The sequence below is a fragment of the Dreissena polymorpha genome, chromosome 11 (genome assembly GCF_020536995.1).
Source record: "Dreissena polymorpha isolate Duluth1 chromosome 11, UMN_Dpol_1.0, whole genome shotgun sequence".
Lineage (NCBI taxonomy): Eukaryota > Metazoa > Mollusca > Bivalvia > Myida > Dreissenidae > Dreissena > Dreissena polymorpha.
In genome coordinates this window covers 13,102,030-13,118,895 of record NC_068365.1, presented here as the reverse complement: position 1 = coordinate 13,118,895, position 16,866 = coordinate 13,102,030, and the positions used below count along the sequence as shown (strand labels likewise).

Here is a 16,866-nt window from a genome sequence, read left to right as displayed (position 1 = left end):
CTGATTTTTTACACCGTACCGATTTCCGTTACATTTCCGGTCCAAGTGGAAATTGCAATGATTACAATCCTGAATTACTCGTGTTTTTGATTCCAAATAAAATAAAGTACGTGAAATAATTAAATTAAGCATTATGTATAACCTTAAGAATGTATATATTGCATTTAAAAAACGCCAAAAAGCATGCAAATAAAAACACAGAATGTGTTTGAATCTTAAGACATAGGTCAGACTTAAATCAATATCGATGGTTTCATTGTAATTCAAATACAATAAAAAAAGCACACAATAGATCAGTTTATAAAAAAATGCAAAAAATACGGACACATTTCCTTTCGTCGGCATATTTTCCTTTTTACAACATGCCGTTGCGGCTAAATGTATCATCTATCATGACATGTTGTCTATATCGTGTATTGCATACATGAGGATCATACAACTGCAGACACATTATTAATAGATATTTTCTCATCTTATCTAGGCAAGTGACTCTATGCTTATAAATACAGAAGAATACACAAAACACGGCATGGAACGCTCGGTTCAAAGTTTTGGAGTCAAACCGGTTGAATCCAATTTAGCTCTGAAAAAATCCCTAACGCATGTGTTAGTAAATATTAACATCATAGCAGTCTTCGTCAAATTACAAGTGGTGAAAGGGAATGTGAATCCTCTTTAATGACAATGAAATTTTCAAATGGTAAAGTAAGCAACAGAAAAGGATTGAACAAACTCTTTGAGCATGATTAAATTAAATAAAAACAACATTCAATTAAATTACCTCTGAAGTACATAAATAGAGAAAACAGCATGATATAATACTGCTGCCATATAAGCGTAAGGCATATCAGGAAGAAACGGTTATGCTGTGTGTAGAACCCCCCGATTTCATTGTGTGGGTCTTATTATCATCGTTATCACCTACTTAAACGCATCATTTTGCATTAATTACAAACGGCCTAATAGAAATTCGAATGACATACGTGCAGTATCCTTTGTGTTTGAAAGACTTCCAAGGTAGCAGGAGGAGCAAATGGTATCTCCCTGAACGCAAGTTCTGTTGTTCTTTGCAATGAGGTCAAGACATGCAATGTAATCCATGCAACCCGCAGTGACCCAGAGTCTATTGCTGTTGTAAGTAATTGTGGAATAGCAAACATCCTGTAATTAACAATCATAACTTGACACTAAGTGTATAATTGTATGTGATGGTGGTGTAGCATTCATTATGTGTTGACATATACATATGTTTCGTATGTTTGTAATTGTGGAATATCATAAATAGTAGGGACGTAATAAACTGAATAAAAAGATGTCCGAACTGTGGCTTACAAACAACATAAGAAAAACTTAAATATAATGAAAGGAAGGCTGTGGACTCGTTGTATAATGCAGGCCGTGCCAAAGTATTACAGAATGTAACTATGCTATAATATATTCTCATTTTTTATATTTGCATGTTACATAGGTTCATAAAAACACACTGTCACAAACCGTATTCTTCCCACAATTGGCAATTCCATTGGTACCACACGTCACAAGGCCAGGAACATTAGCACAGCTGTAACAATTTACACTGGATTCCCAATAACTTTCTCCTACAATGTGAACGACTGTATGACTAAATACCCATTCGATTTTTGTTACAAAAGAAATATAATTATTCACAATTGATGTACTTAAATAAGCAGTTAAATAAGCAATAATGCATTTTGTAAAAGTATTACTACATTACCACACGAATGTAATATGCATAAACGTGACATTGAAACAATGGATAAGGTTCGTTTTTACCTCTTGTACATGTGTGCATATCAATATTGAACAGCTCTTGGTTATCGTAGTTTGAACAAAGAGGTCCTTTGACGTTGACTTTGAAAGGGCTTTGCGAATTTCGGTATTGTATGTTTTCTTTCATAAGTTGCTCTCCACATTGGCAGTTCAAGTTATTCGCGGTTAAAATGCTGAAATACGTATACGCATGTTAACAATTTACCGATTTAAAATAAGAACTGTCTTTTGCTGAGATAGATATATGTTTAAATATCTTAAATACGTGATCAAGTAAAACACGTAAAACAAAATGAACAAAGCAAGCCTGTATTTATTTCTTCGATTAAAATGAATTGTACATAGACAAGACTAAGTTTTTTTTGTAAATATGTGTCTATATCATGTACAGGGAAAAGAAGACTATGAATCATGAACATATGTGTCTTTTTCTGTGCAAATTGCATGTGCGTAAAGTGTCGTCCCAGGCTAAACAAGGAAGACATTTTTCACTTGTATGGTATTTTTAGTTTCAAGGAAGTTCCTCCGTACCGAAAATAAAGTTTAGGCGGAAAGTGTCGTCCCTGATTAGCTTGTTTGGACTGCACAGGCTAATCTGGGACGACAATTGACGAACATGCATTAAGCCCAGTTTTTTCAGAACAAGGCTCATATGTGTTAAATAACTATCTTAATTATTGTTTTGCACATTGCAGCAAAAACCAAACAAAATAACACAAAACAAACTTACAGTTCTTTAAGACTGGCGAGTGAGAAAAACGAATGTTGATGGATAGTAACAATACTGTTATTTGCAAGATTTCTGAAATCGAAAGAAACACTCTTAAATCATATATAAAATGCGTGATAATATTAGCAATTACGCATGTCTGGTGACTAGTTCGATATGTAAAAATCTTTGTTCGCTGTTAATTGGTATTTATGTATACACCTTACTTGTTTGAGGTGAGTTGGTCATGACATCGGTTAAAAAAGTATTAACAGAGATTATTAATCTTAACCCAAACATACGTCCATACTTCTATACAAAGGATTATTTTTTTAACTTACATATAACATGAAATATAACAATTAGAGTAACCTGTGCGAAAACAACAATAATTTTAGGGTATAATTAAAGTATTCAGAACAAGATGAAAGGATGTGTTGAAGAATATTTTTTATAACGACATGAAATGATATGGGACTCTTGTCTGTCAATGGCGAGTATATCATGGCATTACACAATTCATTAAATATCAGGATATTTGAACAGGACAATATTTATCAAAAGACGTAGAATTCCATTTAGTTATACAATAATGTATAATTATATTGTTTCACGTCTTAATAATATAATGTTTAATGAATCTCAATATAAGAAAATTACAATTATTACGAGAGAGTCAAACAATATATAAGGGTACATAATTATTGCGTCTAATCTTTGTGATGCGATCAAACACACCTCAGTTTTACAAAGTGTATCGTATCAGTTTCTGAAATTATTGAAAGAAATCAAGTTTGTCAACGATCTTTCATTATCTCATTATTTAAACTGGATTTTTTATTCGTATGCATCAAATACGTTATTAAGTGCAAAATCACAGGAATTTGATCTCCGCGTAACCCGCATCGGTTTTAATAGACGTTTTAAACATGACATTTCATCGGACGGCCTGGTTTTCAAATGATCTTTGATACTAGAATTGAAATAAATAAATGTTCGCTTCGTTGCTTTTGTTAACATGAAACGTATATAAGTCGCTCAACTCATGTTGACTTAGCAAAGAATGTTGATCCTATAATGTTAACAACTGTTGTTATATTGCCACAGCAACCTAGTTTGAAAAATAATGTTCTGAGCAAGTTGTCTATTAAGTCGTGATTTGCTACAATGGGTATTATGTCGCTGTATTAAAGATGATGGTACATAACTGAATTCAATATCATATTGATATTTATTTGCGTCTCAATAATATATAGCTCTTCGTCAAATAAAAATATCGACCAAAAAAATCAATAGAGAAATAACCTTTTTTTAAGTCAGCATTCTAGTTCCTTATGAATTTATTTGTACTATTTAGTGTATTTATATAATCAAAGTACTGACAGTACTGGTGTGACGAGGCTTTTGAAGAGGATGAAAATAAAAGCATCGATTTAAGTTTATCTCCATCACTTCAAGTGTGTATGTGGGTACAAAAATTGTGGGTACGAAAAAAATAAAGGGACGAAAGTTTTGGGTACGAAACAATTATGCAAAAAGAAATGTGGGTAAAAAAAAAAATGTGGGTATGAAAAAAATTTGGGTACACAAAAATTGGGTACGAAAAAAAAATTGAGTACGGAAACAATTTGGGTACGAAAAAATTTGGGTACGAACACAATTGGGTACGAAAAAAAAATAGAAACGAAAGATTTTGGGTACGAACAAAAATTTGGGGGCATGGGGAAGTAGTACCCGTGGGGAACTTGACCCATTCAGCGAAACTTGGAGGCGGGTTACATTCTCGATCAAATCTAAAAATAATTACATTTGGGGTTTTCCCATCGACAAAGCGTTGGAAGTGCAAACTGGCAGTTTCGTGTCTGGTTCCTGTCCCGAACTTCTCGATAAATTTGAAAGAGGACGGGAACCAAGCTGCCTTTACCTTTATCAATGATAATCAGTGAGGTATGCCGATTGACAAAATTTTGCTTACTCAATCGGACTGGCTCGGTCTTTTATATAGGTCGCCATTGTGAAGAATTTGTTCTTTTTATGATAACTTAGACAAGCTGCTTCTCTGGAGCAGCATCGTCAAAAAGAAGTCAATCAAAATTGACATATACATATAATAAATCTACGTAAATTTGCTACAAGTTTATCAAAGCTACTTACAGAACTTGCAAAGACGGCAATTCTCTGAAAATATCGTTCGTGATATTTCGTAGACGGTTTGTTGATAAATCTCTGCAAACAAAATCATATATTAAAAGGTTGTTTGTACTACTGGTTTGCATGAATTTGTCATCGAAGGAAGCTATAATGATCGTTATCGCATTGGCCCACCGTCCTTAAGAATGGTCTCGCACCTTGTGCGAAGTACGGAACGGAATTTTAATACACTTTATATAATGATAGAGTTATTTGCAGGGAAGTGAAGTGTAAAATAATCCATAACTATCTCAAAAAGCACTTTTCCATTTATTCGATGTCATGTATCATAACTCGCTCGGTATGTAAGAGGCATGTATACTTGTGCTAAACATTATACATTGTGGTCATTCAAAAATAAACTGAATAATAGCTTCAACTTTTTTGTCAGTAGTTATAAAGGTATTTCAGGTGCTTATTTTGTTCGTACAATCCATTTCTGGAGCGGAGCATAAACGGTTTTCAAACGAACCTTTACATAAATATAGATGACATTTTGAAAAAATATCAAGTACAATGGCCAGACCTCTCCCGTCAGTTTTTACATAATAATTATCCATTTTAATGATTCTTGCGAAAGTATTACAATAGTATAGTATGGTTTACTATTGTAACTTTTCATATCGATAGAGAGCAATGATAGGAAGTGTAGTGTAAAATAACCATAACTCTTTACATTTTAATTTTAGAATGACTGCCCTCTGTTTATTATTTGTGCAACATTTATTCGAATACCGTAATAAAGTGCGCAAAGCATACATTGAAACGTCCTGAATCGATCCTAATTAAAATGTATACTTCAATAAAGTACATTCTTTGGAAGTTAAAAATAGAAGTATTACAACTCTGTCTTTTAGCACTCTATGATAACTTTAAAATTTCATATATTAAAATGAAACTTTCTAGACCTAATGAGAATATTTTGGGTAAGTTTGGAGTACAAGAACTTAAATTTTCTTTTCATTGTATTTCTCCTTTTGTATTTTTCATGTGCATATTCCTATTACAAAGTAGAAGTTTCAAGCTTATAACTCTCAAAGTATTAAAGGGATTAAAATGAGTCTTTATATAATAATTTACAGTGCGGAATACAAGAACCATACTTTTTTGTTTGATATTTATTAAGTTTTAACCTGTTCAATAAATTTAATAGGTAAGGATTACCTCTTAGTATCAAATTCAGTTTAATGGAAATTCATATCAGTTAAGGACATACAGTTTTCTGTCTCTTTATAAATGTATGACACTTTCTTCAACATCTTGACAGGACATCACACTTTTGTGTCGAACTAAGACTTCGATGAATTTGCTCCTATCAGTGACAAAAACATGTCCTTAAAGAAAGACACCATTGCGATAAAAATGTAGTATATAATAAAAGCAACTCACAGTGTATGTAGGTGTACAAGTCCAGCGAATGAGTTGGGCTCTATACTGGAGATTATGTTGTTTTTCAAATATCTGCAAGCAAAATGTAAGTATTTTTGTCAAACGATACGTGGTTTTGGAAATTCATACAAATAACAAATTACATATCGTTTACACCAAAAACCGTTCAAGCGTATTATAATTTGCATTGCAACTGTGTAAAATATTACTACTCATTTAAAACCAGAAATGGGTGATACAAGAGTTTATGAATGAACATAGTACATTCGACTCGATTTGCCCGCGCATGTTACTGCTTCTGTTATTAACCGTTGTACTCCACTATCGAATATTGAATTTGGTGTATCCCACTTAATGTAAGAACTTAAAAATCATAATTAAATATATCTCGTTAATATTTCAAAATAGCATTAAGGCTTCTACCTCGAGTTTAATTAATGTAAACATGCATAATGTTCGCACATTTTGAAAGCAGTTAATCTTCTCGACGTTGGATTATGCTTTGTATAAACTCACTGAAAGATATTATAGAAAGTCCATGCTGAATGTTGTATTAATTACATTTGGTATTACAATCTTATTTTGGTAAGAACATTTTAGTATATGTGTTACTGCTTAATTGTGATAGAATAAATTAGAACTACTTACAGGACGCGTAGGCTCCGAACAGTTTGAAAGGAGTAGTTGAAAACTGATTTTAAGTAGTTGAGTGACAGGTCACTGGAATAAAATCGAAACCACATCAATGCGTGTGTCAGATAAGAAATATTCATTGCCAAGTCTCACGAGAGGCCGTACTGTGATTGAAAAGGTATTACAAAACAAAGCGTGTGTAACTTACTAATTGACATAGATGTTTGGTAACAATATACATTCTTTCAGAACAATATAGCATTTTTAATATAAATATGTATAATTAGAATGATCTCCAAATTAAAATTTGGGTTATGCATGTCAACGGTATTTGTATGGTTGAAAGTATTACTCAGATAAATGGAACACAAATATACCAGCACGCGATACATTTCAAAAGAAACAACTGTTGCCGAAGTCAAAACAACACGATAAATTACAGTCAATAACACAAATATTCAATTACATTTCTATTGCTGAAGAGGCTAGTTGAGGGACTCCAAAATGCCGCTCACTACTGCAGTTGAATACATAAATAGGTGATTCCGTGCAGGCGTCCGCACGCTGTCCGCCTATCGCCATGCTAACAAATAGGACAGCTAAAATGCCTACACAGTGTTCACTGGATCGGATTTGCGTTGACATTATGGATGATGCATCAGTTGTGATTCTACAACATACAACACATCTCTTCAACAACTTGAAGGACAATGCCCTCCTCATATGACATATACAAGTCCCAGACAATAGCTTATATGATCACGAATACACAATTGAAAACTACACACTTTCAGTTCAGTAAAGTTGACGCGTAATGTTTGTTTTATGCTACGTCTTCTTTCGTTCGTTCCAAGAAACCAAGAAAGCAGTGTGTTTATTTGTTTTTATGAAACAAAACATTTATAAACAAATGTGCCAGTTGTCCAACTGTATACGTATGGATATAATGCTGTTGTGTTTGGTCAATAAAACCTATATATTCTTATAAAGACATAATTATATGTGCATATGTACATTTTCAACCTTTGATTGCATACCTATCCAAATGTAAGATATCACAATAAGCCTTCCTTGTGCATTGGGTAGACAGAGTCAACAAGGCGCTCTTTACTTTTCAATAACCCTTTAGTTAACCGCAAAAGTTTCACCGATATAGTTGGCTGTGTATGGCATTAATATGCATATTACCCAGCCAGAATAATCCCTGACCACAAAGGGAATTGAACCCGGGACGTCCCCGTTGCAAGGCAGATACTTCCTCATGGCTATACAAGCTAGATCATATAGCTAGGCAGCATACGTTCTCCTAATACCTAGTCCTGCTACATATATATGAACCAATTAAGATAAGTGGCTTAACTTGTAACAAAACATACTTGTGAAGATTAAAAGCATTTGTCGGGCTTTGTGATATTAACTGTAGACACGTAAATCTTAATTGAAAATGTATTGTTCTATTCAAGATTTGAGATGTAGATGATAACTAGTGTTATATCTTCTTTCTTTCGGTTATTATTAGAAAATTAGTCTACTATTATTATTAAACTGAAACCTTTATTATATAAGTGTACTTCATTCAACTGAAAATGAAGTCCTTAACAGTCGGGTAAGGATGTTTTTGTTTATTAAGCGTACGCTAGTTGATGAAATTAACCCATTTATGCCTAGCGTCTAGAAATAAGGCATTGGCAAACAGCGTAGACCCAGATGAGACGCTGCGTGATGCGGCGTCTCATCAGTGTCTACGCTGTTTGCTTAATAAACTTTCTGTAAGAAATATTCTAAATATAGAAATAAATATACTGGACATCCCTAAGTTTGGAAATAAATTGACCAATGAAGAAGGATGGGAGAGTCCACTAGGCATAAATGGGTTAATTATCACAATTTTGTTTTAAGCCATCTACGTAGCAAATTAAACAACTAGTCACTCACGATAGTTACTTTAATAACACTGTTACGAAAGTAGTGAATAAATAAGTTTGTTTGATTGTATTAAAAACGAATAAACGTCCATGTCTGATACCTCTGATGGACGGGAGTGTCGAAAATATAGCAATTTTATATTTCTATTCAAAGAGCGAGTGTATGTTTCTATTATGTTTATGTTTATTGTTTTTATATATTTTATGATTGTTATAATAACGATTTATGTACTAGTGTAATATTCTCAAGTCGCCATATATATCTTCCGGACTTCCGTAAACGTCAACTTAAGGCCGAACAAACGCAAAAATATTTGTTCGGCCTTAGCTATACTGATAATATGGCGTAACCAAAAACATTCAGTTTATTTGTAAAATGGATACGGGAATCATTGGAATCGTAAAGTGCAACGCATTGATAAGAAAACAGATGGTTGACAACAGTATATCGTGTTAAAATCTCAAGATTATCAAGGGGAATTTGCATGTATTATTTTATAGGCATTTGCGTTATTATCCCCACGCTTTTTGAAAAAAAGGTGGGGATATTGTGGTGATCTCCGCCGTCCGTCCGTCCGTCCGTCCGTCCGTCTGTCCGTCCGTCCTGGCCACTATCTCCTCCTACACTAAAAGCACTAGAACCTTGAAATTTACACACATGGTAGCTATGAGCATATGTGCGACCCTGCACTATTTGGAATTTTGATCTGACCCCTGGGTCAAAAGTTATAGGGGTTGGGGTGGGGCCGCGTCAGAAATTATCACTCATTTTTTTAGGTTATTTTACATTTACTTCTTTATTTCTACACCGATTCACTTCAAATTGATACTGGACCTCACCTATGACAATACGGTCAATCTCAACCATGCATGGCCCCATTCCCAACCCTGGGGCGCCCCGCCCACATAGGCCACACCCACCAAAAATTTCCATTTACTATAATTTTTTCATTTCTACACGGATTCACTTCAAATTGATACTGAACTTTTGTTATGACATTAGGGTCAATCTCAACTATGCATGGCCCCAATCCCAACCCTGGGGCGCCCGCCCACATAGGCCACACCCACCAAAAAATTCCATTTACTATAATTTTTTCATTTCTACACGGATTCACTTCAAATTGATACTGAACTTCTCTTATGACATTAGGGTCAATCTCAACTATGCATGGCCCCATAACCAACCCTGGGGCCCCGCCCACATAGACCACACCCACCCAAAATTGCCTTTACTATAATTTCTTCATTTCTACACCGATTCACTTCAAATTGATATTGAACTTCTCTTATGACAATACAGTCAATCTCAACTATGCATGGCCCCATTACCAACCCTGGGGCGCCCCGCCCACATAGACCACACCCACCCAAAATTGCCTTTTACTATAATTTCTTCATTTCTACACCGATTCACTTCAAATTGATACTGAACCTCTCTTATGACAATACGGTCAATCTCAACTATGCATGGCACAATTACCAACCCTGGGGCGCCCTGCCCACATATGTCACACCCACCCAAAATTGCCTTTTACTATAACTTCTTCATTTCTACACCAATTCACTTCTAATTGATGATGAACTTCTCTTATGACAATACGGTCAATCTCAGCTATGCATGGCCCCATTACCAACCCTGGGGCGCACCTAGGTCAAACATTCGGCGTGGGGATACGCGTCGGCCTCTGCCGCGCCATTTCTAGTGAAATATGTTTTACTATTTAAACGGTAACAAAAACAAAATAAATTAATTATATGAAGAACAAATCATATTAAGCGGCTATTTTTCCTTTCTTTAACAATTCTGAACTGAATTAATATATAACATTATGAATGTATTTTGCAATTGTATTTTGAATAAGTATGAACATCTATTATACAGTTTTTCATGGTTGTTAAAAAAATAGGTTTGCAGGACAATGACAAAAGGGAAAATTAAATGACAAAGATCGTGACTGAAATATGAGCAACCTCCGCCTTCTTATCTTTATTATCAAATTCATATTGCCACTCAATGGGTTTTTGTGTTATGGGTTTCGAATTTTGTCCGTCACTTTATTCAAATTAAATTGTGATATGATCTTGGATAATTGATCAATCTGATCTATTCTTACAACCGCCGTTGTGGAATCAACAAAGCTGAATGTCCTCTTAAGTTTTGAGTCACACACAAGACAGAATTTGAGCAAGAAAACATGAGTCTGTCTAAAGCTAAAACATGATGTTTTTGTTGGCAGACCGACATTATCGGTGTCAAGCTGAGTGAAAACTCAATGCCTAGCGTCTGAGCTGAGCTTAATGATGGGAATGTTTTTCATACAATACGAAGAAGAAGGAATTTGTTTGCATACGTGCATCTGCAAGATAATCTACGTGAGAAAGAAACACTTGGGAGCTCAATGTCCTGACATGATGAAGTGTGCTGATGTTAAGAGCGCGTCCCTTTGATAACACAAAATTGCATACAAAAACATATACAATTCAATTAGAAAAAACTTTTAGATTCTGAGAGTTCTTGCAATTTTTACGCGACGGGTTGCGAAACCAGACTCATTGCATTCTGGCATGCAGATATCTGCCACAAGACATTTTTAAGTGGCTAATATGCAGCAAGGCACCTGTATCAACAATAATGTATAGGAAACATAGCCATGTTTACCCCGAATTCAATATACAAACAAGTGTGCGTCTTTCGTCAAAAATACAAAAACATATTAATGATGGCTTTGACGCGTGTTAAAAATATACAGTACGAAAACAAATACGGTAAAACGTGGAAATTGTAGTATATTAGGTCTAGAAACGCTAAAAGTGTTGACAGTATGCTTATTTTTCGGTGAGTGGTCCGCAATGATTCACATAACATTAATTTCAAGACATAACTCATATGGATATATCACTATACAGACTTTGCTGAAAGCATTGGTTTTATTATCAGTAGGATCTTTAATAATCCAACTATTGCAAAACGTTATCATGATTGTTGTGGACATTAATGTCGCAATACATCAAAAGCTTATCTTTTCTTAAATGCGGATCATTAAAAGTTGTCGACATAAACACTTGCTGTCATGCTAGTTTTCGGATGATCGCAATAAATCCTAAACAGTTCAGGTTCGACAAACATTATAGGTTTACAGCCATTACGTTTATATAATAGCTGTAATTATTTAATAAAAATAAAACCAACTACAACACTACATTACTCTAATTCTTATTATATTGATTGCAGATGTGTGTTTTTGATTTCTTCATATTCACCAAATAAATAATCTTGCTTCTCCGTATTTTTTAAAATTAATTTAATTTTAATTGTAAAAACAAAAAGTGTACATTACCAAGTGTTTGCTATTTAATATAGCAAAGTGGATAAGATTCAGTTCAATACCAGTTTTATTCTGTGCATAAGTGAAACAAATATAAAAACAAACAAAACATTATTATTGTGAGGAAAATAATTTACTAATGCTTAATACTGTTGCTAATCATTATTATCATCGGTGTCACAACTACAAAAATATTGACTGAAGATCAAATATTTAAACGCAGTTTTACTATGTTATAATGACATATTAGTAACGACGTACGTTTAACGAAATCAATTATTATTTATTCGAATATAGTTACTTTCGTTGAACAGTAGTTGTTGTCAAATCTAAAACAGTTTTAAATTTAATTGACGCACACAATATAATAAAACACTACAACGGCTCCATTTGTAGAGCAATGTTTATATTTAAGTATATTAAACACAAGAATACAAATATGGGAAACAGTCCACACCTGTCTTTACCTAGACTTATATCCGACCGTTGACGAAATCCGGTGCTTAATTCTAAAAGCTATATACGCACGTGTAATTCCTTACGTAAACACTGATCGTTTTAAAGCCTATTACAATGCGAGGCTATTTCGACAATAAACCTCGCATGTTTAAAGGATGAGGTCAGGTTAGACTTAAAGCGTTAGTGTTTCGGACTACTATGCTTTTATCAAGTATCTATCGAAGGTATACACTGGGTATGTCTGTGTAACAAACAAGAGTTTATATTGAAGGAATAAACTTTCGTTCTTCGATATGGTGACTGTCTAGTGTAGAGTACAAGTGATCAATATTGTAAAAAAAAAAGTTAAAAATTAAAATAAATGCATACATAAATAAAATAAATTAAAAACATAATAAAAAGTATCAAAACATAACAAAATAGAGACAAAATAAAAAAATCCGAAACATTGCTTACGATTGACCATGATGTATAGCCGCGACGAAACTAACGCCTTTGTAATACAAACGTTGGTGACATAAGTCGCTCGAGGAAGTTGGCCAAATAAATATACAGCTTTTTTCGCTTCAACAATTTGCAAGTTTCCGTTCGTTATGTTTGCGCATTGTTCAGTGAAGTAAAGACATAAAACCTTTGATCGTAAAGTTACTCTCTTCAATCATTATATTTTTTGTTATATTTGTTAACTTATGGTCGTAGAGCACCCTTTTGAAGGATCGTAATTCTATATTCAAACCATATCAGTGGTGATATAACACACACCAAACTGACATTGTCGTTTTGTGTTATTCTTTAAAAATAACTTTTTAATGTTGTATTATTTCATTACTATAGCGAGTCAAATTATCAAAAACACGAAAATCAACTTCGTTATTTAACAAAGTAATCTTAACCGGGTTGAACATTAATGTTTGCTCATTTTACTTTTCAGTCATGAAAGTTAATATTTGCATAAGTTTCCAATTGATCGGTGTAAGGACTCGCTAGTGGTGTGGTTTATAATGAAGTCGATAAAGATTTTTTATAATAATAATGGTCGTTCTCGAAAATCCGACGTTTGAAAAATATGGATATGAATGAATTGTGTTGATTTTCATATTATCTTTTTACGTAGAAAAATTATATTGTATTTAAATATTATAAATGAATTATCAATGAATTAATAGCATAAACGTGATGCCAGTTTCATTAGCATGACAGGCATTGTATGACTTCTATGCAGTTTTAACTGGAGGTAAGTATCTGATTGCACAACATTAAGCCAAAACGATTTTCAGTATAAATCTTCAAATCACATTTGTTGCAACTTATATAAAATTAAAAGCGTATATGTATACATGCAACGATATTTTACCGCAGATTTTAATTGCGTGATCAATCACTGATGCGAACATTTTAATGGCACGAATTAAGAAGTCTAAGTAGATAAAGGTTTTCACTGAATCTAATAACACTTGATACGAAATTGTAATAATTCGTGACGCTAATTTATGCAAATCTGTATGTTTCTATTTTTTCTACGACAAAAACATAAATCATGTATATAAACTTTGATGATTAATATTGAGTTTATCAAACTACATCGGTATAGCGAACAAAACCGAATAAATCACTTAAGTGTCCTGTTTTTGCTATATGTTTAATCGAACTAATTACTTACAACTGATGTTGTTCGTGTGTATGAACGAATGACGAAATAAATAATCATTAAATGTTATTCTTGTTCTGACGAGCAAGTCGGACAAAATACATTGTCCTCTTAGATCACAACTCGTTAAGGCTTTATACTATAGCAGGCGTGTAATCATGAAATAACTTTAACGTTATCGTTATTGTTAATGCATAATATTTGCTTAGTTGTCATAATTCGTGCAAAAGACGTTTATATTCAGACTATTTGAAAACTATTCCTTATTAAGATTGAGCATCTATAATCGGAGTTATACTTTAAAGTGACGGTATATAATGATAAGAGATGCGAAAAACATAATATAAGTCGCTTAAATGCCTAAGACTTTACGCACGAATTCATTTAGGACATCATAATGTAACTGTTCTTCAATAATAATATTTCAAAATAAGGACACTCGAAACGGGCTCCATCCAGATGAAGCGTGGTTGCCAGTTATCAATGGTATAAATTAACCCAAATAGCTCAGGTTTCTTTTACAATTTCTTCCAAACAGGGACTGATGTTATCAAAATAATTAATAATTATTTCACTAAATCATGTACAGAATGGCATATCTGGCGAATAACTTAAATAAGTACGGTTCATATTGCCTTTAATCACTATCATAACCGTTGCTGAATTGGGTGAAAGACTGTTGTACTAGCGACTGCGTATACTAAATCGACACAGTTTTTGTACAGCAACACATAATTAGAATTAACTTTTTGAGACAAAAGAGTTTAAACTGTTTAACTTCAACTATATCTTGTTTGTATTATCATATCAAAAATGAATTTTCTTTATAAATACGTGAATTTAAAATACTATGATAAGTTTGACGGAAATAGTATCTTAATTATTAAGAATATTTACAAAATTGGTTGTAACAAAAAAGTGGGACAGTGATAAATCATGAGTTGTTTTTACAAACGACGTTATGAAGTACAAAAAACGTTCACCTTTATGGTAAAATGTTGAATCGCAACCTTATTTATTAATGACAAAAAAAACATTGATTGATTGATTGATTGATTGATTGATTGATTGATTGATTGATTGATTGATTGATTGATTCCGGTCTCCTACGTCGGTTATGAAGCGTCCGTTTTATCGTGCAATGGTTAAGCAAAACTTCATGGTGAACTTATAATAACAGCGTATTTACTTGACGAGTTCTTGCATAACCTGTGCTTGCACTTTTAACAAAAGCGACAGATTAAACTAGAGCTTTGTCACAGACGTGACGAATACCCCACGTGCCGCATTGACACAGACTATTTTGCAAAACAAGAGAATATAATTTATGGCGATTTTTAAGAATTAGTATGCCATTATCATTTATGGCCATTTTGACCTCTGAATTCTTTCGCATAACACGCCCTCCAATGAATGTGAACAAAATTAATGTACAGACTCATTTTAAAATATCAGAATGAATGACATAGTTTTGGTGGGGGACAAGCTCATTTATGGCCATTTTTTACCTTTGAACTCAAAGTGTGACCTTGACGTTTTAGATATCTTCGCAATTCTTTCGCGCGACACACCGTCCAATGATGGTGAACCAATGTGCCAAATGATTTAAAAATCTCATAATGAACGACATAGTTATGGCCCGGACAAGCTTATTTATGACCACTTTTGACCTTTAAACTTGAAATGTGACCTTGACCTTGAAAATATCGACGCAATTCTTTCGCGCGACGCACCGTCAAATAATGGTGAACAAATGTGCCAAATGATTTAAAAATCTCACAATGAATGACATAGTTATTGCCCGGACAAGCTCATTTATGGCTATTTTTTATATTTGAACTCAAAGTGTGACCTTGACCTTGGAGATTTGGACGTAATTCTTTCGCGAAACACTACGTCCAATGATGGTGAACAAATTTGCAAAATGATTTTAAAATCTCACAATAAATGACAAAATTATGACCCGGAAAAGCATTTGACCTTTGACCTCCAAGTTTGACCTTGACCTCGGAGCAATCGACGTATTTTTTTCACAAGACACACCGTCCCATGATGGTGAATAAATGTACCAAGTCATTTTAAAATCTAACGATAAATGACATAGTTATGGTCCGGACAAACTTTCGGTTTAAAACACTAAGTGACCCCGTGACCTAGTTTTTAACCCGGCATGACCCAAATTCAAACTTGGCCTAGACATCATCTAGATACAATTGTGACCAAGGTTGGTGAAGATCGGATGAAATTTCGGGACAGACCGACAGACCGACCAACCGACAGAGTAATTCTTATATAGCCCCCATTACCAATGGTAATGAGGGTATAACAAAAGCACTAGAATAAACCTAACAGGTTGCGTACACATCGTTTTTAGTGAGCGCATAACGGGACAAATGATTCAACTCAACTGTGCTGTAATCTCAACAACATTATACATGCTTATCTGCGTGGGGACATTACCGCAACTTCAATTGATATATCATATGAACAAATAATTGTTATGAGTTTTGCGCATGTTGAATCTGATTGTGTGATCATAGATCTTAGATGAGTTTCAATTCAAACTGTGGACAGCACATACATGATATATGAATTGACAGCATAATAACACTACATGAAGTAGAAGGTGAGAATTCACATTACTATTATTATCCAGAACTCACCACAATAGGCATCAATAATTAATATAAAAAAAACTGAAAAGAGTATATTTATTTATCCGAGCATCACGGAACATCATTACAGATAACGTATGTGTCATATGTTATCGGGCGTTGGTTAAGACATCGATGT

At 33.7% G+C, this 16,866-nt stretch overlaps 1 protein-coding gene across 11 annotated transcripts in view; it reads right to left on the bottom strand.

The window, feature by feature from the left end:
• Nucleotides 1-16,866, bottom strand: part of LOC127850980 (adhesion G-protein coupled receptor G6-like) — a 106,286-nt gene that overhangs the window by 13,052 nt on the left and 76,368 nt on the right. For 10 of the 11 annotated variants that reach the window (XM_052384381.1, XM_052384387.1, XM_052384380.1 and 7 more), the window contains exons 2-9: nucleotides 7,179-7,382; nucleotides 6,728-6,799; nucleotides 6,080-6,151; nucleotides 4,655-4,726; nucleotides 2,522-2,593; nucleotides 1,795-1,964; nucleotides 1,495-1,598; nucleotides 984-1,161 (exon numbers count right to left, since the gene is read on the bottom strand). In XM_052384381.1, the coding sequence (XP_052240341.1) occupies nucleotides 984-1,161; nucleotides 1,495-1,598; nucleotides 1,795-1,964; nucleotides 2,522-2,593; nucleotides 4,655-4,726; nucleotides 6,080-6,151; nucleotides 6,728-6,799; nucleotides 7,179-7,382 (944 nt within the window). Of the gene's footprint in view, nucleotides 1-983; nucleotides 1,162-1,494; nucleotides 1,599-1,794; nucleotides 1,965-2,521; nucleotides 2,594-4,654; nucleotides 4,727-6,079; nucleotides 6,152-6,727; nucleotides 6,800-7,178; nucleotides 7,383-12,433; nucleotides 12,538-16,866 lie in introns of those variants that run through there. The other variant, XM_052384390.1, reaches the window with a different exon arrangement.